Source organism: Grampus griseus, assembly GCF_964374135.1.
Source record: "Grampus griseus genome assembly, chromosome: 4".
NCBI classification, from domain to species: domain Eukaryota; kingdom Metazoa; phylum Chordata; class Mammalia; order Artiodactyla; family Delphinidae; genus Grampus; species Grampus griseus.
In genome coordinates this window covers 5,653,213-5,679,889 of record NC_138997.1, presented here as the reverse complement: position 1 = coordinate 5,679,889, position 26,677 = coordinate 5,653,213, and the positions used below count along the sequence as shown (strand labels likewise).

General features: G+C 40.8%; 1 protein-coding gene across 4 annotated transcripts in view; it reads left to right on the top strand.

Annotated features, from left to right (window-relative positions):
- Positions 1-26,677, top strand: part of MARCHF1 (membrane associated ring-CH-type finger 1) — a gene marked incomplete at both ends in the record, with an annotated part of 462,063 nt that overhangs the window by 352,050 nt on the left and 83,336 nt on the right. For 2 of the 4 annotated variants that reach the window (XM_082652934.1, XM_082652933.1), the window contains 2 exons: positions 23,992-24,071; positions 24,350-25,093. In XM_082652934.1, the coding sequence (XP_082509060.1) occupies positions 23,992-24,071; positions 24,350-25,093 (824 nt within the window). The remainder of the gene's footprint in view (positions 1-23,991; positions 24,072-24,349; positions 25,094-26,677) is intronic. The other 2 variants (XM_082652936.1, XM_082652935.1) reach the window with 1 other exon arrangement.

The following is a 26,677-nucleotide window of genomic DNA, read 5'->3' as shown; positions in this document are numbered from 1 at the left end:
TCAGCTACTGAGAATGTTATAAAGAGAATAAATAGTGTCCTGTGGGGATTAAATTGGGTCACCTTTATAAAGTTCCCCCTAGTGCTGAGATTGCATGAAAATATTCTCTAAATTTATTTATTTATAGTCATTAAATATCATTTCACAACCAAAAGGAGTCTTTCAGTTTGTACTCCCTAGAGCCAGTTTAATATTTCCTCTAATTCTTAAGTCTTGAACACGCTACTCATGAACTACTGCTGAAATTAACAGAGGCTTTTTTAAAAAGCAGCTCCTGCAACAGCACTTCCCGTCGGAAGTTCTAGAATCATTCCTGACAGGGTATTATTAATGTATTACTAAATAGGAGAAGCCATTTGTAAATGGTTATGCATGATCATTCTTTGTCACATCCGTAAATTATCCATCGGGTTCTCCCAGCGGAGTGGCTCTGAGGGGGTCAGAGCAGCAGGAAGCGACAGCTTTAGCGTCTTTCGAAACAATAATTAATTTTCAAAATGCCAAGGCCAACTGGCAATAGTTAACACTGCCCCCAGAGCACAATCATGGCCTGGATGCCATAGAGACGAGTTGTCTTGTATTGCCTATAAATGGATTCTCAGAAAACCTAATTTGAAATTACTGCCTTTAATTATACTGCTGATATAAATAACTTTGATAAAATTAGTGCAGCTGGTCTCCTGTTTGTTTTTCCCATTTGAATGCATTGTACAATGTAATCATCTGAAATAAACATCCATTACAACGAATGGTTCATTTCAAAGGACATATTATTTTGTTCATCCAGCCAATTGTTATTTTTCCCTCCCCAAATACATTTCTTTCTGTACCTATTAAAGGGATGAACAAATTACCAAGTTCTCATAATGTACCAACTAGCTAATTAAAACAATTCATTGATGCTGAATAGGGCCACGCATTTAAAAGATTTTAATTCAGTTTTATCCTCAATTACCATGTCTTCTTTTTAAACAGACCCTGCCTGCTTAAAAATTGTTGGAAGACATTCTCTTCTCTACACAGTATAGTTATGTCATTTCCTAACTAGAAATCTCTATCATTAAAAGAAAACAAAGCATGCATCTTGCATTTGATATACTTTTTAACCCCGAAGTCCATGGAAGGGATCTCAAGAAATATATAAAACTTAGGGCTCAGTTCATTTACTTTGTTACAGAGCAGAAATGCCTCTTTTACAGAGAGTGGAAGCCCTTTCTTCTTGGTTCACTGTAATGCGATTGTCATCTGTATCTCCACCACAGTCAGGACGAGATTTACCAAGGTCAATTCAACTCTGTCCAACTACTCCCAAGCTCAGTTCACCTCAATGCAACTATTACCAAGTTCAGTTCAACCCCACAACTCTTTATTAGATACTTGCTACATAGAGGACACTGTGAAGATCCCCAAAATGAGGAAGATGTGTCTTGTTTTCTCAATCTGGTACAGAAGATGAACCATAGAACATTATGACAGTTTGGAAATGGTTAGACAGGAACATGGTTGATAAAATAAATGCTGGAGCAAGGTGGATACCATAAGAGAAGAAGGGCTCTTGGAGTTCAAAGGAAATGGCTGGCATAGAGCTGGGAAAATTAACTGGGCCTTGAGGAAAATTCCAAGCCTTTGCTTTTGCTCTTTTCTCTATGGAGAAAGGCATAGGAATAAAAGTACAGGACATATTTGATAATAACAAATAAGCTTGGTTTTGCTGGAATCTGGGAATGAAGAGGACTGACTGATGTTTAATACCAGAAAAGTAGATGGGATGCAGAACCCAAAGGCCCTAAAATCCCCAAAACTGGTCTCTTTGTGTTTAATTTATTAGACAGTCAAGAACCATTGAAGCCTTTTGATAAGACAAAGGAAATGACTGGGGAATCTCCCTTAAGAAGATACATCTCAAAGCTCATGGAATACAGACCAAAATGGAGAAGAACGGGAGGCAGTGAGAATTATGAGAAGAATATTTTTCTTCTCTCTGGACAGTTAACTGCACCAGGGAAAGGGAAGGGCCAGGATCTGGAACTTGATCTTCTTGCAGAGAGACTTAGATTGGGCAGCAGACCTGCAAGTCTCTGAGGGCTTGGGCAGTGGAGAATACACGCAGCAGCAGGAGTGTGGGAAGTGGTCCAGGCCAGCGGGTGCGAAGGCGACAGCCAAACCATTTACCTGAGGTACAGCCCACCCTAGAGCTCCAGGGTCTGAGTTGTTCTCACACAAGCAGGACCCGGGACAAGGACTTGTGTGGGTACCCTGTATGGGAAGTGTTCCCTAGGCAGCAGGAGTGAGGGAGAAAGGGAGTAAGACAGAAAAGGGGGAGAAGCCGATAGAAGGGTGTAAAGAGGCCACTGGTGGAGTGATGGGTTTGAATCCCTAGGATCTCCTATGAAACGTAAACCATGTCGCCAAATCCTGCAAATTCTTCAGACTTGGTTTTTGCATCTGTTAAATGGGTATAATAATAATAATCCCTAGTTTCCAAGGTTGTATATGTTGGATATATATAAGTAAAGTACATTATAAGGGTTTAGTAAATGATCACCAATATTTACTATTTCTGATTATTACTAGTGTTGCGATAATTACCATTGTCACTACTACCTATACAAATGCATCTGACAAGTGCTGTGGTTTTTCAAAAGACTGCTATCTGCCTGACTCCTGCCTGATCTTCATTTTTTTTATTGAAGTATAGTTGATTTACAATGTTGTGTTAGTTTCAGGTGTACAGCAAAGTGATTTAGATATATATTCATACGTACATATATATATTCTTTTTCAGATTCTTTTCCCTTATAGGTTATTAAAAAATATTGTGTATAGTTTCTGGTGCTATACAATAGGTCCTTGTTGGTTATCTATTTTGTATATAGTAGTGTGTGTCTGCTAATCCCAAACTCTTTTCTTTTTTTTGCGGTACGTGGGCCTCTCACTGCTGTGGCCTCTCCCATTGCGGAGCACAGGCTCTGGACGCATGGGCTCAGCGGCCATGGCTCACGGGCCCAGCCGCTCCGCGGCATGTGGGATCTTCCCAGACCAGGGCACGAACCCGCGTCCCCTGCATCAGCAGGTGGACTCTCAACCACTGCGCCACCAGGGAAACCTCCAAACTCTTAATTTATCCCTCCCCCCGTTTCCCATTTGGTAACCGTAAGTTTGTTTTCTATGTCCAGCTTAAATACCTAAAAACAGAAACCTAGGCGTTACTTTTAGGCATCCAGAGAATTGTTTGCTTTTAAAATCTCCCAGAACAAAATAAAACTAGTGTCCAAGACTTCCCAAAAAAAAGAATATTGCCAAGAATTGACCACCTGAATTATTGGGGGCTGGTGCACTTTTCCTCCGGCTGCTGCCCCCTCTGGGTTGAGGGCTGCCTCGGTACCATCTCTACCCTTGGGGATATACACAAGGCACCTCTGACCAAGCTGAACTGACCACTCTCTTTCATAGAAGCTGCCAGGGCGGGAAACCGAGCCAGGCAACTACGTGTCCTTGTAATTACCATTGGTGCTTCCTGTACAAATGCTAGAGCTCCTGCGTGCTTTCCACCACCTGCACCTCGGCCAGCCCAGGAATAGCGATGCTACAGCTCGCTAGGCATTATCACCGCCCTGCCTGCCACCAGCAAAGGGTTCCCTGTTATGTCGAGCCATGAGTGACCCAGCTCCTAAATTCTACGTGGGTCTGCTTTCCAGCACTCTTTCTGATACCAGCTATGACTCAGTTTGGGCTCCCCTCAAAGCAGTAGTGGCGACAATAGACTTTTGGTGCAGGTGGTATATTTCAGAGGTCATCCCAGAAATCGTAAATGAGGGATTAAGGTGCAGAAAACAAAGACAGATAAAAAGTCAAGTTAAGGGTGCATTTTGAAGTCACTTATGGGGGCCTGATTCTAATGGGACTCCTGAGAAATATCCAAAATGTCTCTCAGAATTTTCTACATGAGGGATAGGAGGGTGGGTCATTTATCCACAAGCTCCTGGCCCCTGTGTCTTTGAGGGCTACTCCTGGACTTAGGAACTCCCTTGCCTTGAGGATTATGTAAGGCCAAGTGGGTTCCCATGGAATTAGGAGTTGGAAGTACAAACAATGTGGCACTCACTTGAGGTGGGTCACTGTCACTATGAGACCAGCTGACTCTCACAAGGAGTGTTCACCAGGGCTGCAGCCATTGGACGTAGACAGAAGGGGTATGATACAGGGGACAAGAGACACCTGTCTGAGTCTGCTTCTCCATCCACTCCCAGAATGCCTGCATCTTACTAGATTGCCTGGGTACCAGGATGAGTCCTCAACTCCTTCACAGTATGGTCCCTGTGCATCCCCCAGGAGACGATCCTTGCTCTCAGAATCAGACTTATCATCTCCCGGTCCCTGGTCTTGACTGCTGCCGAGGCTTACCTTGGATCTAATCTATATCAATGGGAGTGGATGGCCTTTGAGAACTGGCGGGTAACACAAGCTGGTGCTTTAAACGAGATTCCCGGCCATGACCTCCCTGCTGACAGTCAGTGCCCTATCTCTGTTTCCAATAGGACATACAGGCTGGCTCAGTCTGGCCTCTGCAGACCCCTGCAGCTCCACTCTCTGGCCTTCCAGGGCCTTTCAGGGCAGGCTAGGTTCTGCACCACTGGTTGCAGCTTCTCTTTTTGACCTGCAGATCTAGCCCTGCTCTAAGCCTCTCTCCGAATGGTATGAATTGCCAAGGGTAGATTTGATTTTCCCCTTTTGAAAAGATGTTTGCTTCCTTGCAAGACTTAGTGTCCCAAAAGGAGCACTGAGACAACTTGCCACCCTGCTCTTTTCTACGCTTTATGTCTGGCCTGCTTCCCCTTTTAGGCACCAGTTTTAATTCACGGGATTATAGACTCAGCTTCAAGATTACTTTCTTCTATCAAAACATCCAGGTTTTGTAATCAGCCAATGGTGTGGATGTGTGCTACCCAGTTTCTTAGGGATCCCACATGGCCCTCAGTGTGTAGTGTGGTAAATTTTTGCACAAGATAGGGAAAAAAACATGTGACTCTGAAAGTAACTTCAGTCTCCCTATCTTCCTCTTAAGCCCTTTTACCTCTGATATGGGAGATGTTGGATTTTTTTTCAAAAAAAGACCTCAGTCTCTACCCATTCAGAGCTTAACCACATTCAGACTTTTAAAGTTTCTCCTCTTTTCCCTTCAGTTTTCGGAATAGACGGGGACAGGGGCTTCTGTTTAGACCTTTATCCTACAGGTCTTTACCAGCCCTGTTGCTAAAGCACCAACCCCTGGCTGGTGGACCTGGTGACCAGCTCTGTATTACAGTCGAGCATGACGCTGACCCTCCAGCCAGTCTGGGTTTTCACCACCCTTGCCAGGCCTCTTGCCTGGGTAGTCTTTTCTGTGCCTTCTGGTGTGACGTCATGTTAGCTTTAACTCTGGTGACCCTCGCTTACCACCCCCCAGGCTGGCCATCTCACACACTTGCAGAAGCACAAGGCCTCCGGATGCTTGGCCCACACCACGCGGAGCTAGGGGAGCTGCTCAGGCCCACCCTCAGTCGCTCCACCTCCGGAGCAGGTGCCAGGCTAGGCACCGCCCGTGGCCACCCAGAAACTGATCTGAAAGACAAGTCTTTCCAGGAAGGGAAGAGCTGTCACGCTCTAGGTGTTCCCCCAAGCCTATCCTGGCGAGCCTGCCACGTACCCTGCTCTGTCCTCACACGTCTCCCCAAATTGTACTGTTGGGGGATAAATGGGGAGGGAGACACACTGGAATGTCATCCCTGGTCTTCTGTCCCTGTCCTGCCCTTCAGCACAAGTAGTGGTAAGCAGAGCGTGATTCCTATTTCTGCGAACTGTAAATTTCCTTTAAGTCCTTCCCCTTATCTCCCTACACTATAGGTTGTAGTAAAGTTATGACCAAAGTCCAAGATCTCTTCTAGATATATAAAAGTCTGATTTGGGAATTCAGAAAATATTTTCACTCTCTCAAAAAAAAAAAAAAAAATCAGGATTTCAAGAATATTACCCCCGGAGTCTCAGGGGGAAAATCTAATATGAAATTTAAGGTAGATTAGTGTCCCCTTTGACCTAAGCTTTAACTTCGGATATACATGGAGTCACAGCTTTAAGACTGATGGTCAGGTCCTATGCCCTCATCCCCATTCCTCAGAGATTCTGGAATTAGGCACAGGAAGGAGGTATTTTTTCTTAAAACTTCCCTGGTGGTTCTAAATTTTAGCCAGGATTGAGAACCATTGAATTAAGACTGTTGTTACATGTCTTCTTTCTGAAAGAGGGGATATCACTGAGTTATATGTAGAGAGAAAAAAATTCTAATGTTTCAAAATCCGTGTCCTATTATAACTCTTAGACGCTCAAAAAGCAGTTATCTGATCAATGATTTCATGTTCTCTTCCTAACAATCCTTTTATGTAGATGGTGTCTTGACTCCATTTAATTGAAGGAGCAAAGTGGAGCTCAGAAAGGCTAAATAAGCAATGACTTTATCACTTAAATATTGGAGGAAAACACCCACAAATCTTGATTCTTGATTTTAATGGTTGTGATTTATCACATCATCATTAATATGATTTAAAAGTTCTTTTCACTTTTATTAAAATTAAAGATTTTAAATATTATAGATATATTTAACCTGAAGAATAAAGATTTGTTATAATCCTGCCTTACGAAGATAATCACTGTTGGTGGCTGGATGTGTACTCCTCTGAATGTGTCCTAGTCATATGATAACATACATCATGAAAGTGTTATCTACCCAAATGAGATCCCACTATATAAAATGTTGAAACTTAGCTTTTCACTTAAAAATGTATCCTTCACATGTCTGTGTGTGTGTTTGTATGTGTGTGCATCTCATTCTTTTAATGGCTTATGTATTTCATTTTAAATAACATTTGTGTTGTTTCCAATTTCTTGTTATAATGAACATATCTTTGGCCAGTTGTGCAAGTATTTTATCAAAGTTGATTCCTATGAGTAAAATTTCTGACTTGAGTAACATAGACAATTTCTATTTTAATAGTTTACCAAATTGCCCTCCAAATTAGTCATGCCAATATATGATTAGTTCAACAATGCATAGCGATGCTTGGTCCCCTCACCTCAGGTACACTGGGTATTATCAATTTTTTTTGAAAGTGCTGATCTTATAAGTGAAAGTGAATGCCATTGTTAGCAGAATCAGCATTTCTTTGCTTATTGAGATCGACCATCTTTTTACACAAGGCTTTTGGAATTTCTTCTGCAAATGTGGAATTCCTTCTCTGTCACCTACCTGTTTTACTCCTTTGCCTCTAAGAGCAATCAATTTTATTTTTCTTGATCTGTAGAAGAGCTCTGAATACTAGGAAAATTAGCTATTTGGCTATCATATATGTTATGAAATATGGCATTATTTATGGCTTTGACTTTTGTCTGGGGTAGTATGGGTGTGTAGGTATATGTGCTTCCTTTTTATACATTAGAAGTTTCAATTTTTAAAATTATTATGATTACTTGTCTTTTCCTGTATGAAATTTTTGTTCCATATCATCCTAAGAGAGATATTCCCTTCCACAATATTCTATCATATCAGTTATGTTTCCTTCTCATACTTTTATTGTTTATTTTACTACATTTATGTCTTTCATTCACATAAACTTCAGTGTAAATGGTAAGGAAGGGATCAGGCTTTAAATGACTAGAGTCTTTTTCGCCCATGCTATTTATTTATTTTACATCTTTATTGGAGTATAATTGCTTTACAATGGTGTGTTAGTTTCTGCTTTATAACAAACTGAATCAGTTATACATATGCATATTTTCCCATATAGCTTCCCTCTTGCGTCTCCCTCTCTCCCACCCTCCCTATCCCACCCCTCTAGCTGGTCACAAAGTACCGAGCTGATCTCCCTGTGCTATGTCCGTGCTTCCCACTACCTATCTATTTTACGTTTGGTAGTGTATATATGTCCATGCTACTCTCTCACTTTGTCACAGCTTACCCTTCCCCCTCCCCATATCCTCAAGTCCATTCTCTAGTAGGTCTGTGTCTTTATTCCTGTCTTACCCCTAGGTTCTTCATGACATTTTTTTTCCCCTAAGTTCCATATATATGTGTTAGGATATGGTACTTGTCTTTCTCTTTCTGACTTACTTCACTCTGTATGACAGACTCTAGGTCCATCCACCTCATTACAAATAGCTCAATTTCATTTCCTTTTATGGCTGAGTAATGTTCCATTGTATATATGTGCCACATCTTCTTTATCCATTCATCCAATGATGGACACTTAGGTTGTTTCCATCTCCAGGCTATTGTAAATAGAGCTGCAATGAACATTTTGGTACATGACTCTTTTTGAATTATGGTTTTCTCAGGGTATATGCCCAGTCGTGGGATTGCTGGGTCATATGGTAGTTCTATTTGTAGTGTTTTAAGGAACCTCCATACTGTTCTCCATAGTGGCTGTACCAATTCACATTACCACCAACAGTGCAAGAGCGTTCCCTTTTCTCCACACCCTCTCCAGCATGTATTGTTTCTAGATTTTTTGATGATGGCCATTCTGACTGGTGTGAAATGATATCTCATTGTAGTTTTGATTTGCATTTCTCTAATGATTAATAATGTTGAGCATTCTTTCATGTGTTTGTTGGCAGTCTGTATATCTTCTTTGGAGAAATGTCTATTTAGGTCTTCTGCCCATTTTTGGATTGGGTTGTTTGTTTTTTTGTTATTGAGCTGCATGAGCTGCTTATAAATTTTGGAGATTAATCCTGTGTCAGTTGCTTCATTTGCAAATATTTTCCCCCATTCTGAGATTTGTCTTTTGGTCTTGTTTATGGTTTCCTTTGCTGTGCAAAAGCTTTTAAGTTTCATTAGGTCCCATTTGTTTATTTTTGTTTTTATTTCCATTTCTCTAGCAGGTGGGTCTTAAAGGATCTTGCTGTGATTTATGTAATAGAGTGTTCAGCCTATGTTTTCCTCTAAGAGTTTGATAGTTTCTGGCCTTACATTTAGGTCTTTAAACCATTTTGAGCTTATTTTTATGTATGGTGTTAGGGAGTGATCTAATTTCATTCTTTTACATGTACCTGTCCAGTTTCCCCAGTACCACTTAATGAAGAGGCTGTGCTTTCTCCACTGTACATTCCTGCCTCCTTTATCAAAGATAAGGTGACCATATGTGCGTGGGTTTATCTCTGGGATTTCTATCCTGTTCCATTGATCTATCTTTCTGTTTTTGTGCCAGTACCATACTGCCTTGATTACAGTAGCTTTATAGTATAGTCTGAAGTCAGGGAGCCTGATTCCTCCAGCTCCGTTTTTCGTTCTCAAGATTGCTTTGGCTATTCGGGGTCTTTTGTGTTTCCATACAAATTGTGAAAGTTTTTGTTCTAGTTCTCTGAAAAATGCCAGTGGTAGTTTGATAGGGATTGCATTGAATCTGTAGATTGCTTTGGGTAGTAGAGTCATTTTCACAATGTTGATTCTTCCAATCCAAGAACATGGTATATCTCTCCATCTATTTGTATCATCTTTAATTTCTTTCATCAATGTCTTATAATTTTCTGCATACAGGTCTTTTGTCTCCTTAGGTAGGTTTATTCATAGATATTTTATTCTTTTTGGTGCAGTGATAGATGGGAGTGTTTTCATGATTTCACTTTCAGATTTTTCATCATTAGTGTATAGAAATGCCAGAGATTTCTGTGCATTAATTTTGTATCCTGCAACTTTACCAAATTCATTGATTAGCTCTAGTAGTTTTCTGGTAGCATCTTTAGGATTCTCTATGTATAGTATCATGTCATCTGCAAATAGTGAGAGCTTTACTTCTTCTTTTCCGATTTGGATTCCTTTTATTTCCTTTTCTTCTCTGATTGCTGTGGCTAAAACTTCCAAAACTATGTTGAATAATAGTGGTGAGAGTGGGCAACCTTTTCTTGTTCCTAATCTTAGTGGAAGTGCTTTCAGTTTTTCACCATTGAGAACGATGTTGGCTGTGGGTTTGTCATATATGGCCTTTATTATGTTGAGGAAAGTTCCCTCTATGCCTACTTTCTGCAGGGTTTTTATCATAAATCGGTGTTGAATTTTATCGAAAGCTTTCTCTGCATCTATTGAGATGATCATAGGGTTTTTCTCCTTCAATTTGTTAATATGGTGTATCACGTTGATTGATTTACATATACTGAAGAATCCTTGCATTCCTGGAATAAACCCCACTTGATCATGGTGTATGATCCTTTTAATGTGCTGTTGGATTCTGTTTGCTAGTTTTTGTTGAGGATTTTTGCATCTATGTTCATCAGTGATATTGGCCTGTAGTTTTCTTTCTCTGTGACATCCTTGTCTGGTTTTGGTATCAGGGTGATGGTGGCCTCGTAGAATTAGTTTAGGAGTGTTCCTCCCTCTGCTATATTTTGGAAGAGTATGAGAATGATAGGTGTTAGCTTTTCTCTAAATGTTTGATAGAATTCGCCTGTGAAGCCATCTGGTCCTGGACTTTTATTTGTTGGAAGATTTTTAATCACATTTTCAATTTCAGTGCTTGTGATTGGTCTGTTCATATTTCCTATTTCTTCCTGATTCAGTCTTGACAGGTTGTGCATTTCTAAGAATTTGTCCATTTCTTCCAGGTTGTCCATTTTATTGGTATAGAGTTACTGGTAGTAATCTCTCATGATCTTTTGTATTTCTGTAGTGTCAGTTGTTACTTCTCCTTTTTCATTTCTAATTCTATTGATTTGAGTCTTCTCCCTTTTTTTCTTGATGAGTATGGCTAATGGTTTATCAATTTTGTTTATCTTCTCAAAGAACCAGCTTTTAGTTTTATTGATCTTTGCTATCGTTTCCTTCATTTCATTTTCATTTATTTCTGATCTGATTTTTATGATTTCTTTCCTTCTGCTAACTTTGGGGTTTTTTTGTTCTTCTTTCTCTAATTGCTTTAAGTGCAAGGTTAGGTTGTATATTCGAGATGTTTCCTGTTTTTTAAGGTAGAATTGTACTGCTATAAACTTCCCTCTTAGAACTGCTTTTGCTGCATCCCACAGGTTTTGGGTCGTTATGTCTCCATTATCATTTGTTTTAGGTATTTTTTGATTTCCTCTTTGATTTCTTCAGTGATCACTTCATTATTAAGTAGTGTATTGTTTAGCCTCCATGTGTTTGTATTTTTTACAGATCTTTTCCTGTAATTGATATCTAGTCTTATAGCATTGTGGTCGGAAAAGATACTTGATACAATTTTCTTAAATTTACCAAGGCTTGATTTGTGACCCAAGATATGATCTTTCCTGGAGAATGTTCCATGAGCACTTGAGAAAAATGTGTATTCTGTTGTTTTTGGATGGAATGTCCTATAAATATCAATTAAGTCCATCTTGTTTAATGTATTATTTAAAGCTTGTGCTTCCTTATTTATTTTCACTTTGGATGATCTGTCCATTGGTGAAAGTGGGGTGTTAAAGTCCCCTACTATGTATATGTTACTGTCAATTTCCCCTTTTATGGCTGTTAGTATTTGCCTTATGTATTGAGGTGCTCCTATGTTGGGGGCAAAAATATTTACAATTGTTATATCTTCTTCTTGGATCGATCCCTTGATCATTATGTAGTGTCCTTCTTTGTCTCTTCTAATAGTCTTTATTTTAAAGTCTATTTTGTCTGATATGAGAATTGCTACTGTAGCTTTCTTTTGGTTTCCATTTGCATGGAATATCTTTTTCCATCCCCCTTCAGTCTGTATGTGTCTCTAGGTCTGAAGTGGGTCTCTTGTAGACAGCATATATATGTATCTTGTTTTTGTATCCATTCAGCCAATCTGTGTCTTTTGGTGGGAGCCTTTAGTCCATTTACATTTAAGGTAATTATCGATATGTACGTTCCTATTCCCATTTTCTTAATTGTTTTGGGTTCGTTATTGTAGGTCTTTTCCTTCTTTTGTGTTTCTTCCCTAGAGAAGTTCCTTTAGTATTTGTTGTAAAGCTGTTTTGGTGGTGTTGAACTCTCTCAGCTTTTGCTTGTCTGTAAAGGTTTTAATTTCTCCATCAAATGTGAATGAGATCCTTGCTGGGTAGAGTAATCTTGGTTGCAGGTTTTTCTCCTTCATCACTTTAAATATGTCCTGCCAGTCCCTTCTGGCTTGCAGCGTTTCTGCTGAAAGATCAGCTGTTAACCTTATGGGGATTCCCTGTGTGTTATTTGTTGTTTTTCCCTTGCTGCTTTTAATATATTTTCTTTGTATTTAATTTTTGACAGTTTGATTAATATGTGTCTTGGCCTGTTTCTCCTTGGATTTATCCTGTATGGGACTTCCTGTGCTTCCTGGACTTCATTAACTATTTCCTTTCCCATATTAGGGAAGTTTTCAAGTATAATCTCTTAAAATATTTTCTCAGTCCCTTTCTTTTTCTCTTCTTCTTCTGGAACCCCTATAATTCGAATGTTGGTGCGTTTAATGTTGTCCCAGAGGTCTCTGAGACTGTCCTCAGTTCTTTTCATTCTTTTATGTTTATTCTGCTCTGCAGTAGTTATTTCCACTATTTTATCTTCCGGGTCACTTATCCATTCTTCTGCCTCAGTTATTCTGCTATTGATCCCATCTAGAGTATTTTTAATTTCATTTATTGTGTTGTTCATCGTTGCTTGTTTCATCTTTAGTTATTCTAGGTCTTTGGTAAATGTTTCATGTGTTTTGTCTATTCTATTTCCAAGATTTTGGATCATCTTTACTATCATTATTCTGAATTCTTTCTCAGGTAGACTGCCTATTTCCTCTTTATTTGTTAGGTCTGGTGGGTTTTTATCTTGCTCCTTCATCTGCTGTGTGTTTTTCTGTCTTCTCATTTTGCTTATCTTACTGTGTTTGGGGTCTCCTTTTTGCAGGCTGCAGGTTCGTAGTTCCCATTGTTTTTGGTGTCTGTCCCCAGTGGCTAAGGTTGGTTCAGTGGGTTGTGTAGGCTTCCTGGTGGAGGGGACTAGTGCCTGTGTTCTGGTGGATGAGGCTGGATCTTGTCTTTCTGGTGGGCAGGTCCACGTCTGGTGGTGTGTTTTGGGGTGTCTGTGGACCTATTATGATTTTAGGCAGCCTCTCTGCTAATGGGTGGGGTTGTGTTCCTGTCTTGCTATTTGTTTGGCATAGGATATCCAGCACCTTAGCTTGCTGGTCGTTGAGTGAAGCTGAGTGCTGGTGTTGAGATGGAGATCTCTGGGAGATTTTTGCCGTTTGATATTATGTGAAGCTGGGAGGTCTCTTGTGGACCAGTGTCCTGAAGTTGGCTCTCTCTCCTCAGAGGCAGCCACTGACTCCTGGTTGCAGCACCAAGAGCCTTTCATCCACACGGCTCAGAATAAAAGGGAGAAAAAGAAGAAAGAAAGAGAGAGAGAGGGAGGGAGGGAAAGAAAGATTAAATAAAATAAGATAAAATAAAATAAAGTTATTAAGGGCTTCCCTGGTGGTGCAGCGGTTGGGAGTCCGCCTGCCGATGCAGGGGACACGGGTTCGTGCCCCGGTCCGGGAAGATCCCACATGCCGCGAAGCGGCTGGGCCCGTGAGCCATGGCCGCTGAGCCTGCGCGTCCGGAGCCTGTGCTCCACAGCGGGAGAGGCCACAACAGTGAGAGGCCCGCGTACCGCAAGAAACAAAAAAACAACAAAAACAAAAAATGTTATTAAAATAATTAAGAAAAAAATTTTATAAACAAAAAACGGACGGATAGAACCCTAGGACAAATAGTGGAAGCAAAGCTATACAGACAAAATCTCACACAGTAGCATATACATACACACAAAAAGAGGAAAAGGGGAAAAAATCATAAATCTTGCTCTCGAAGTCCACCTCCTCAATTTGGGATGATTCGTTGTCTATTCAGGTATTCCACAGATGCAGGTGCATCAAGTTGATTGTGGAGATTTAATCCGCTGCTCCTGAGGCTGCTGGGAGAGATTTCCCTTTCTCTTCTTTGTTTGCACAGCTGCCGGGGCTCAGCTTTGGATTTGGCCCCGCCTCTGAGTGTAGGTCGCCTGAGGGCGTCTGTTCTTCGCTCAGACAGGACGGGGTTAAAGGAGCCGCTGATTGGCGGCTCTGGCTCACTCAGGCCGGTGGGGAGGGAGGGGCACGGAGTGCGGGGCGGGCCTGCGGCGGCAGAGGCCGGCATGACGTTGCACGAGCGTGAGGCGGCGGCCGGCGTGACGTTGCACGAGCGTGAGGCGCCAGCCGGCGTGACGTTGCACCAGTGTAAAGCGCGTCGTGTGTTCTCCCAGGGAAGTTGTCCCTGGATCCCGGGACCCTGGCAGTGGCGGGCTGCACAGGCTCCTCGGAAGAGGGGTGTGGAGAGTGACCTGTGCTCGCACACAGGCTTCTTGGTGGCGGCAGCAGCAGCCTTAGCGTCTCATGCCCGTCTCTGGGGTCCGCGCTGTTAGCCGCGGCTCGCGCCCGTCTCTGGAGCTCCTTTAAGCAGCGCTCTTAATCCCCTCTCCTGGCGCACCAGGAAACAAAGAGGTAAGAAAAAGTCTCTTGCCTCTTTGGCAGCTCCAGAGTTTTCCCTGGACTCCCTCCCGGCTAGCCGTGGCGCACAAACCCCCTGCAGGCTGTGTTCACGCCGCCAACCCCAGTCCTCTCCAGGCGCTCCGACCGAAGCCTGAGCCTCAGCTCCCAGCCCCCGCCCGCCCCGGCGGGTGAGCAGACAAGCGTCTCTGGCTGGTGAGTGCCGGTCGGCACAGATCCTCTGTGCGGGAATCTCTCCGCTTTGCCCTCCGCACCCCTGTTGCTGTGTTCTCCTCCGTGGCGCCGAAGCTCCCCACCTCCAACACCCGCAGTCTCCGCCCGCGAAGGGACTCCTAATGTGTGGAAAGCTTTCCTCCTTCACAGCTCCCTCCCACTGGCGCAGCCCCCATCCCTATTCCTTTGTCTGTGTTTTTTCTTTTTTCTTTTGCCTTACCCAGGTACGTGGGGGAGTTTCTTGCCGTTTGGGAGGTCTGAGGTCTTCTGCCAGCGTTTAGTAGGTGTTTTGTAGGAGTTTTTCCATGTGTAGATGTATTTCTGATGTATCTGTGGGGAGGAAGGTGATCTCCGCGTCTTACTCTTTCGCCATCTTCCCCTGTAATTCTGCCCATGCTATTTATTTAATAACCTAGTCTTTTCCCACCGAAAAGTTGAAATGCAACTTTGTTATGTACTACGGCATAGAAAGATAGATATATAGATAAATAAATTTCTATTTTAATGATGTATCTTTGCCACCCAAATATTCTTATTTCTGAATCTTCACACTATGTTTGGTATTTGGTAAAAGTACTCTGATTTCACTTAGCTCTTATTAAAGAATTTTCCTAGATATTTCCCCATGTTACTTTTTTTCAGCTGATCTTTCAAATGATTTTTATCATATTTAAAAATAAAACAACCAGTTGGGATGGTATTGCTTAAACTTTTCCTTTCATCCTTCCCTGCTGTATCCTGGATATAACAATCCTAATTCTCTCTATTTATAGTTAGTTCTGGACCTTCCAATGCTCAGCTGGCAAAGTGAGCTTTCTGGTGCCCAAATTTAATCATTTCCATTTGCTTCTGATTGTCTCAGTGACTTTCCATTTATTTGGGTATACAACCAACGCTTTTCAATGTGGCATATAAAACCTCCATCCACTTCTTTTTCCTGACTTTGTATCACTTCCTATCTTCCTCACCACCTTCCCTCCAGCCATTACCAGAGTCTCTGTGGTTCCCATAACAAGCCATGGTCTCCCCAGTCTACTCTGACACACTCTTCTCCCCGTCTGGACAGTCCTCACCCACATGACCCACACCACACTTTTGAGTTGAGGTTTTCTCTTCTCTGGGACACTTCCTTTAAATCTCTGCTCCACCCTCCATTAGGTGCCCTTCCTTCATCGGAACTCCCACTACTATACTATCAGGATACTCTAGACTGTATTAAAATTGCCTGTTCACTTACACCTCTTCTCCACTAAACAAGAAGCCCTGTCAGGATGCCATCCATTTCTTTATTCCCAGAACTCAGCATTGTGTTGATTACATGATAGATCTTTATTCATGTTTGCTGAGCAAATGAATCAAAAGTGACACAAGCTAAGATTAATTTCATATCCATCAGCTGGTCAAATAGATTCCAGTCAATTTAGATGCTGTCTTTGTCAGGTGCAGGTAGTTTTTCTGGGAAGCACACAAGGCATGAAAAAAGTAAGACAGAGAAAGGGGAAATGCCAATAAAGAGTGTGTTGATGACCTGTGAACAAATGGGCCTTGATCCAGCTCAGGACCTTTTGAGAAACTCTGGTAGCCACCTCTCAGAACTGCCCCTGGGAAGATGGAATAAGCCAGGGCACTTATCTACTGACTCCAACCCAAGAACTGTCCCCAGGGGGTTAACTTATCCCACACTTCAGGCTGTGCCTGTGTGCAGCCCAGCATGTGCACGTGGTACCAGGAAAGACCCAGGCAGAGAAATCAAGTGGGGACCAGTCCACAGGCAAGTGAACTCAGGGTAGGGCGAAGGTCCAGGGAGGCACTGGCAGCATCTGCTCCAGCAGTAGCCCAACTACCCGCTCAATATGTATAGACTAACACCGGATGTGAGCTACTTGAAGACTCTTGAGCGGCAGCAAGGAACAGTTTCAGTTCCCTTCAAAATCCTTCAGGGTTATAGATATAAATGTTATTTGATTTAGTGTCATGGTGGACCAAAACTCTCTCCAAAGGAAAGCTGCATGTTTTTTAATGTTCTGTGTTATTATTAATTGATAAATCACCTTCCCATTGCAGAACATGCATTTGCCCAGACCTGTGAGGTTATAAATTTTATTTTATCATGATGATGTCTATTGCAGCACCTTTGCCTGTGCAACTTCGTGGAATTGGTTTTAACACACCATTAAGTAGCCATGGATACCCATTATGATGCTCATCATATTGTGGTTCACATTCATAGTCACATCATCAGTGATTGAAGGTCATTTTGGGGCTGCATTGCTTTTTTTTTTTTTAACATCTTTATTGGAGTGTAATTGCTTTACAATGGTGTGTTAGTTTCTGCTGTATAACAAAGTGAATCAGCTACATGTATACATATATCCCCATATCCCCTCCCTCTTGTACCTCCCTCCCACCCTCCCTATCCCACCCATCTAGGTGATCACAAAGCACCGAGCTGATCTACCTGGGCTATGCGGCTGCTGCCCACTAGCTATCTATTTTACATTTGGTGCATTGCTTTTTTAAAAACAGAATGAGGAGCAAACTTCGCACATGTGGCTTTTATTCAGTGCCTGCTGTATGCACAACTTCCTATGAACCTCAATGGGTGTACATGAAATAAACAGTACACAATCTAACAAATCTTACTGCTCACTGCGTCGAGTACAGAAATGCTTCTATTTTTACAAAAACTGGCTATGCTTTCGATGGGTAGATATGAAGTTGATCTACATTAGAAAACTTGAAATAAGTGAGTTTTAATACAAATATTGAAGGAGATAATCGAACACGGACTGGTGTCCAAAGATGATGTTCAAAGACTTTAAAAATACACAGTGTTCATGGGTTGACAGAAAAGACTCAGAAAGTTAAAAGTCAGAAGGGGGCAGATGTTACAAATAACAAATGCTGGAGAGGGTGTGGAGAAAAGGGAACCCTCCTGCGTTGTTGGTAAGAATGTAAATTGGTGCAGCCACTAGGGAAAACAGTATGGAAGTTCTTCAAAATCTAAAAATAGAGTTACTGTATGATCCAGCAATCCCACTCCTGGGCATATATCCAGGCAAAATGCTAATTCAAAAAGGTACATGCACCCCTATGTTCATAGCAGCACTATTCACAGTAGCCAAGACATGGAAACAACCTAAATGTCCATCGACAGATGATTGGATCAAGAAGATGTGGTACATATATACAGTGGAATACTGCTCAGGCATAAAAAAGAATGAAATAATGCCATTTGCAGCAACATGGGTGGACCTAGAGATTATCATACTAAGTGAAGTCTGAAAGAGAAAGACAAATACCATATAATATCACATGTATGTGGAATCTCCAATATGACAGAAATGAACTTATCTATGAAACAGAAACAGACTCAGACATAGAGAACAGACCTGTGGTTGACAAAGGAGAGGGGGGTGAAGGAGGGAAGGATTCGGAGTTTGGGATTAGCAGATGCAAACTATTATAGGATGGATAAACAACAAGGTCCTACCATATAGCACAGGGAACTATATTCCATACCCTGCAATAAATCATAATGGAAAAGAACATAAAAAAGAATATATATGTATATCTGAATCACTTTGCTGTGCAGCAGAAATTGACACTATAAGTCAACTATACTTCAGTAAAATAAATTTTTTAAAAAGAAGTGCACAAATGTAGATCAGTTTGTTAGAACACATTGAGGATGCCATCCTTCCCTGTCAGGACACTGCTTCCTCTGCCCAGAATATTTTTAATCTCTTCTTTAATAACTCCTCCTTTCCTTTTAAGCTTAGCTAAAATGTTACCTCCTATATCAGTTTCCTGTGACCGCTATAACAAATTACCACAAACTTGTCTTAAAACAACACAAACGTATCATCTTATAGTTCTAGAGGTCAGAAGTCAAACATGGGTGTCACTGGGCTACAATCCAGATATCAGCAAGACTGCATTTTTCTGGACCCTCTAGGGAGAGCTCATTTTGTAGCCTTTTCTAGCTTCTAGAGGCTGCCTGCATTCCTTCACTCAGAGCCCCCTCGCTTTATCTTCAAATGCAGAAATGTAGCATCTCCCCCTCTCTCCAACCTCTGCTCCCATCCTTATGTCTTCTCTCTCTGACCCTAACTCTATTGCCTCACTCTTAGAAGCATCCTCCTGATTACACCTGGCCCACCTGGATAATGCAGGACCATCTCCCCATCTCAAGGCCCTTAACTTAATCACCTCTGCAAAGTCCCTTTTGTAATGTAAGGATACAGATTCACAAATTCCAGGGATTAAGAAGTTGGCATCTTGGCTGGGGTGAAGGGGTGTATTATTCAGCCTTCCGTACCTCCTCTTGAAGTTTTCTTAACCTTTTGAGTTAGAATTAGTTTCTTTTCCTCTGGATTCCACAATCATCTGCATTTACCTTTATCTTTTTTTTTTAGCTTTTTGTAAATTGAAGTATATTTGATGTACAATATTGTGTAAGTTACAGGTGTACAACGTAGTGATTCACAATTTTTAAAAGTTACACTCCATTTATAGTTATTATAAAATATTGGCTGTATTCCCTGCATTGTGGAATATATCCTTGTAGCGTACTTACTTTATACATAGTAGTTTGTACCTATTAATCCCCTGCCCCTATCTTGTCCCTCGCCTGTTCCCTCTCCCCACTGGTAACCACTGGTTTGTTTTTTATATCTGAGTCTGTTTCTTTTTTGTTATATTCACCATATAAAAAAATATGACAATAAAAAAATTTTGTGTTATTTTTCAGATTCTGCATAGAAATGATATCATACAGTATTTATCTTTCTCTGTCTGACTTATTTCACATAGCGTAATACCCTCCAAGTCCATCCATGTTTCTGCAAATGGCAAATTTTCTTTTTTTATGACTAATATTCCATTGAATATTATCTTCTTTATCCATTCATCTGTTGATGGACACTTAGGTTGCTTCCATATCTTGGCAATTGTAAGTAATGCTGCTGTGAACACTGTATCTTTTCGAATTAGTGTTTTTGTTTTTTTCAGATGTATGCCCAAGAGTGAAATTGCTCTGTCATGTGTGGTAATTCTATTTTTAGTGTTTTGAGAAACCTTCATACAGTTTTCCACAATGGCTGCAATGTGTAGGAGTGTTCCCTTTTCTCCACATCCTCTCCAAAACTTGCCTTTTGTTTTCTTTTTGATGATAGTCGTCTTGCTATGTGTGAGGTGCTATACCATTGCAGTTTTGATTTGCATTTCCCTGATGGTTAGTGATGTTGAGCATCTTTTCATGTGTCTCTTGGCCATCTGAATGTCCTCTTTAGAAAAATGTCTATTCAGGTCCTCTTTCCATTTTTATAATCAGGTTGTTTGTTTTTTGATGTTGAGTTGCATGAGCTGTTTATATGTTTCATATCAACCCCTTATCTGTCATATCATTTGCAAATATTTTCTCCAATTCAGTAGGTTGTATTTTTGTTTGCTTATGGTTTCCTTTGCTCTGCAAAAGCTTTTAAGTTTAATTAGGTCCCATTTGTTTATTTTTGCTTTTATTTCCTTTGCTTTAGGAGATACATCATACGTTTGGGCCTTTAATCCATTTTGAGGGTTTTTTGGGAGTTTTTTGTGTTTTTTTTTTTTTTTTTTTGTATATGGTGTGAGGAAATGTTCTAATTTCATTCTTTATATGTATCTGTCCAGTTTTCCCAGTACCACTTATTGAAGAGACTGTCTTTTCTCCACTGTATATTCTTGACTCTTTTGTCATAGGTTAATTGATCATAAGTGCATGGGTTTATTTCTGGACTCTCTGTTCTATTCCATTGATCTATTTTTCTGTTTTTGTACCAGTACCATACTGTTTTGATTACTGTAGCTTTGTAGTATAGTCTGAAGTCAGGAAACCTAACTCCTCCAGCTCTGTTCTTCTTTCTGAAGATATTATTGGCTATAGGGGATCTTTTGTGTTTCCACACACATTTTAAAGTTATTTGTCCCTGTTCTGTGAAAAATACCCTTGGTATTTTGATAGGGGTTTCACTGAATCTGTAGATTGCCTTGGGTAGTATGGTCATCTTAACAATATTAATTCTTCCAGTACATGAACGTGGTATATCTTTCATCTGTTTGTGTCGTCCTCAATTTCTTTCATTAGTGTCTTATCGTTTTCCAAGTACAGGTCTTTTACATCCTTAGGTAGCTTTATTCCTAGGTAGTTTTATTCCAGTTTTTATTCTTTTCGAGGTGATGGTAAATGGGATTGTTTCCTTAATTTCTCCTTCTGATATTTCATTATTAATACAGAAATGCAACAGATTTCTGTATATTAATTTTGTATCCTGAAACTTTACTGAATTCATTGATTAGCTCTGTTAGTTTTCTGGTGTTGTCTTTAGGATCTTCTATGTATGGTATTATGTCATTTGCAAACAGTGACAGCATTACTTCTTTCTTTTCAATTTGGATTCCTTTTATTATTTTTTTCTCTGATTGCAGAAGCTAGGACTTCCAAAGCTATGTTAAATAAACATAACAAGAGTGGACATCCTTGTCTTGTTACTGATCTTAGAGGAAATGCTTTCAGCTTTTCACCATCGAGTGTGATGTTAGCTATGGGTTTGTCATATATGGCCTTCATTATGTCGAGGTATATTCCCATTTATGCCCATTTTCTGGAGAGTTTTTGTCATAAATGGATGTTGAATTTTGTCAAAAGCTTTTCTGCATCTATTGATGTGATCATATGGTTTTTCTTCAATTTGTTAATGTGGTGTATCACATTGATTGATTTGCAGATATTGAAAAATCCTTGCATCTGTGGGACAAATCCCACTTGATCATGGTGTATGATTCTTTTAATGTACTGTTGGATTCAGTTTGCTAGTATTGTTGCTGAGGATTTTTGCATCTGTGCTCATCAGTGATATTGGCCTGAATTTTCTTTTTTGTGTGATATCTTTGTCTGGTTTAGGTATCGGGGTGAGGCTGAACTCATGGAAAGAGTTTGGAAGTGCTCCCTCCCCTGCAATTTCTTTGGAATAGTTTGAGAAGGATAGGTATTAACTCTTCTCTAAATGTTTGGTAGAATTCACCTGTGAAGCCATCTGATCTTCAACTTTTGTTTGTTGGGAGTTTTTTAACTATGGATTCAATTTCATTACTGGTAATCGGTCTATTCATATTATCTATTTCTTCCTGGTTCAGTCTTGGGAGATTGTACATTTCTAAGAATTTGCCCATTTCTTCTAGGTTGTCCATTTTCATGGCATATAGTTGTTCATAGTAGTCTCTTACGCTCTTCTGTATTTTTGTGGGGTTGGTTGTAATTTACCTTTTCCATTTCTGGTTTTATTGATTTGGGCCCTCTCTCTGTTTTTCTTGATGAGTCTGGCTAAAGGTTTATCAATTATGCTTATCTTTCCAAAGAACCAGCTGTTAGTTTCATTGATCTTTTGTATTTTTTTCTTTCTTTTTTTTTTTTAGTCTCTAGTTTGTTTATTTCTGCTCTGATCTTTATTATATCTTTCCTTCTACTAACTTTGGCTTTTGTTTGTTCTTCTTTATCTAGTTCCTTTAGGTATAAGGATAAGTTGTGGTTTTTTTGTTTGTTTTTGTTTTGTTTTTTTGGCAATACGTGGGCCTCTCACTCTCCCGTTGCGGAGCACAGGCTCCAGACACGCAGGCTCAGCGGCCATGGCTCATGGGCCCAGCCGCCCCGCGGCACGTGGGATCTTCCCGGTCTGGGGCACGAACCCGTGTCCCCTGCATCGGCAGGTAGACTCTCAACCACTGCACCACCAGGGAAGCCCAAGGATAAGTTGTTTACTTGAGATTTTTCTTGTTTCCCGAGGTAGGCTTGTATTGCTATAAACTTTCCTCTTAGAACTGCTTTTGCTGAGTCCCAGAGATTTTGGATGATTGTGTTTCCATATTCATTTGTCTCCAGGTATTTTTTATTTCCTCTTTGAGTTCTTCAGTGATACCTTGGTTGTTTAGTAGCATACTGTGTAGCCTCCACATGTTTAGGTGTTTTTTAAAATTTTTTTTGCAGTTTTTTCTTGTAGTTGATTTCTATGTATATATCTTTAATATGGAGAGTTTTAGAACTATTTTGAAATTTGGGGTTAATCTTTCTACCTTTACTATTATTTTCTTGGTGGCAACTTCATCTGTGCAGTCAGAATGGCCTAAATCTGGACCTGGGACTCCCTCAGTTACCTCTATGTAAAGGAGAGGGGTGCCTTTCTAGCTGGGAATGAGAGCAGATAGAGGAGCAGGATTTCTAACCCAAAGCCCTGCTCTACCAGCTACTAGCACAGAGCAGCACCAATTTCTCAGTTTCCTCATCTGTAACATGGAAATAATTCTAGTATGTGCCACATGTGTTTCTTGTGAGTATTGATGAATGAACATATGAAAATTACTTAGAACAGTGATTGGCACATAATATTCCCTCAAAACTGTTAGTTATTAGTATTTCTGTTTTGTGAGATTATTGTAAGGATTAAAGGGACAGTAGATAAACCACAGCACCGTGCCTTACGCACAGTAAATTCTCAACACAGTCTAGCTTTTGATTTGTCATTATTGTCTGTACTAAATACAACAGTTAAATAAGTCAAAATAGTGAAGAAAATGTTGTGTTTCAAAGATAGGAGTTTCATGAAATGGACTCAAATTTGTGCCAACAATCTGCATAATTCCAGGCTCTCTTATCTTAGGTTAAAAGATATGAAGGTTCAGTAATGTTGCAATGGATAGATTTTATTAGTGTCAATGATGAAATAATAATAATCACTGCAGACTTTTAAATATTATGAAGTGTTTTTAAATATATCATCTCATGGGGCCTTAAAGTGACAATGTTAACCCCAGGCAGTATCTAGCAATCTAAGGGCTATTTGATTATTGAAGCTTCCCGGATTATTATCATCCTGGTCACATAATAGACATTGTGTCCTTTCTATCATAGGCTATTCAAGGGTTGCCTATTTGTTCCCAAGGCAAATTGAACCATTCCCCTCAAAAGTTTACAGTAAATAGAATAGAAACTTCTGGAATCATCTTCCTCTCTCACAAATGAAGAAACAGCAAAGTGGTACAGCATCTCAGCTGTTCCAAGTTCCTCAAATCAGTTTTACTTTTGCAAAACCGGCCCTCCGACTTCCTATATCCTGTGAGCTGCCTTACGAGCAACATGACCGGCAGCCACATTTGTTGTAATTTTTTAAATATGTGGAAAAAAAGCAAGATATCGACCATGTATTACCTTAACCAAGATGCCAAATTATCTAACTTGTTTCTCCAGGCGAGCAGCCCGACCACAGGGACAGCTCCCAGGAGCCAGTCAAGGTTGTCTGTCTGTCCATCCACTCAGGACATCTGCAGGTAAGTGCCCAGCAAATGATCCCATTTGGTGTGTTTTTAGACCAGTGCTTTGTACTCTTGCTGTGTTTGCTGAGACTGTGTGACTCTTGCCTCTGCCTTACATTGTCCGTGGATAATTTATACCAGCCTAATTTTTCTCCCTTAGTGCATTTCCCTCATTTGATCTTTATTTACCAACTTTGCGTCCGTGCTGTCATTTTCATCGCTCTCTCTCTCTGTTTTCCCATGGCTTTCCTCTCCATTCCCATTCTCCATCCTTCGCCTGCTGCTTTGTCTAGATCTGCCATCTTACATGACATGTCAGAAGCCTCATTTGAGCAAAGCACCCCTGTCGTGGTGCTGAGCCCTGCTAGGAAGGAGTCTGGTAAGAAATCAGTAAAACAGAGGCCTAGGAGGAAGAGGAGGGCTGCTCTGAGGTACGAGCACACAGAAGAACAAGTGAAAGGGAGAAGAAAGGATTTTCACCTCCAAATCCCCAGCCACCGATGGAGTGAGACTGACACAGATTCTTCAGATTCATCGTCCACCGATGAGAGTCACTGGATTCAGGCAAAACGAAGAGCCCAAGTGAAATTCCGCCTGTCTCGGAGAAGGAGAAATAAGAAACCAAGTGGAAGCTTGGATGAGTCTTCCGCTCCTAATGAAATCCATCCAGTACATTTAGGATCCAAAGATAAAAAGCACCCGGAGCTGACCGAGTGTGAGAGCTACTCTTTAAATCTCCACAGAGGAAAAGGCACAACATACCAAGGATGCAGTGTTTCCCTGCCAAGACGGTCCTCTGACATTAAGAGACCGTCAGGGAAGGATGAGGAAAGCAGAGGCAGGTACCACCACAGGGATCCTCGGCTCTTGCACAGGCCTGGGCAAAATGAAACAATCAAGAGCATGTTTTCAGAGACAGATTCCAGCACTGAAATGCTGGCAGTCAAAGAAGATGGCAAGCCTGTGGAGGATGCAGGATTCCTTCAGAAGCCTCCTGCCACCTACCGTGATGGGTCTGATCATTTAAAAGCATGCAGGTCAGTCACTCCAGAGAAAGACTTGATTACATCCAACTATATCTCCTCCTGCTGTGAATTACGTGTGTGTGTGTGTCACCTACCCTCAAAACATAACCTTTATTCATACTTTATTCATACTTTATAACCTTTATTCGTACTTTATTCATACTGTCCAATTGGATATAGGGTGATAAAACGAGCAAAGGGCTGGGAAGAACAATGCACAAGTATCCATGGGTTTGAATGCTGTTCCAGAATACAGTTAGATTTTCCCCTCCCCCTTCTTTCAACTGAATAATGACTTATCCTGGTCAAAAAACTGACAAACCAATTGAGTCCTATCCCTACTCTCGGTAAGACAAGAATTGTGGAGGAAACATGAGTGAGAGCGTGAAACTTTAGACTCTTCAGTGCAAATCTGGTGAACTGTTAGCATTCTGACAGAGGATATTCAGGGCTTGGGGGGTTTAAGGTCAGATTTTTGTATCAGAAAAATTTCCTCTGCAGTTGGTGCTAATTTGTTCTCCAGTTATCTGACTCAGCAGGATAATTCGAGACTGAAAGGGCACAGAAACAAGTCACGGACATGTCTGCGGGGTTGCTGGGGCCTTCGGGGAAGGAGACCACATTAACTTTGGTGATAATTGTGTACTAAAAGTTTTCAATGTGTAGACAATTCATAGCTATGAGACTGCTTGTTTGCACTTTTTACCCGACTGGATACAATTTTCAAAATAACCTAAAATTTAAAAGAATGATGTAACTATCCAGGCTAGTATGCACAAATAAGACAATGTTAAACAAAACAAATATTTTGGATTTTCCTGTTATACCCAGTCATTTAAGTTGCTTGGATTCTGTTCGGGAGCAAGTGATGTTTTTGTTGCATAATGCTTGGTTTTGGGGGCTTATTTTTATGAAAGTTGAAGTTATTTTATAAAACATGTATGGTTCATGTGAATCACGTGACCCAGAGAACACCTCCTATGTACATTCAGGGCAGGACGAGAAGGAGGATTAAGCTCTGGATGTAAATAACATTGTAATGGTTTGTTCCTCTGAAAGTTTTATGAAATAGTCATTCATAAAATGTTCGTTCATTTATTCACTCAGGCGTTTATAATGCATCAGGCACTGAAACTATTACAGTGCATAAGATTTGTAGGGTCTCTGACATCTAGAGCTTACAATCTGATGGGAATAACAGACACGAAAGCTATTTCACAGTTAGTTACAATTGTGATAAGGAATGTAGGAGCGTATAATGTGGAAGGTTTACCTATTCTGGGAGATCAGAGAAGGACTCTCTTAAGGAAGTGACAAGCTGACTGAGGCTCAAGCATGACAGGAACTGATCAAGGAAAGAGCAGGGAAGGCCATCCAGGCAGCATGCCAGCAGGGTTCCAGGGAACTGAGAGCTGAATGCTGCTGGGGTGGGGGGGAGGTGGTGGAGCTGAGGCTAGAGAGGTGGAGAGCGCCCTGTAAAACACGCTAAGTGGTTTAAAACAGAAGTGACACCATTTGACTTAGATGCTAATACGAGTAAGTTTCTTGTAATCTTTTGACTATGATTTAAGTGTGACTTTGCTAAAATGTCTGGGG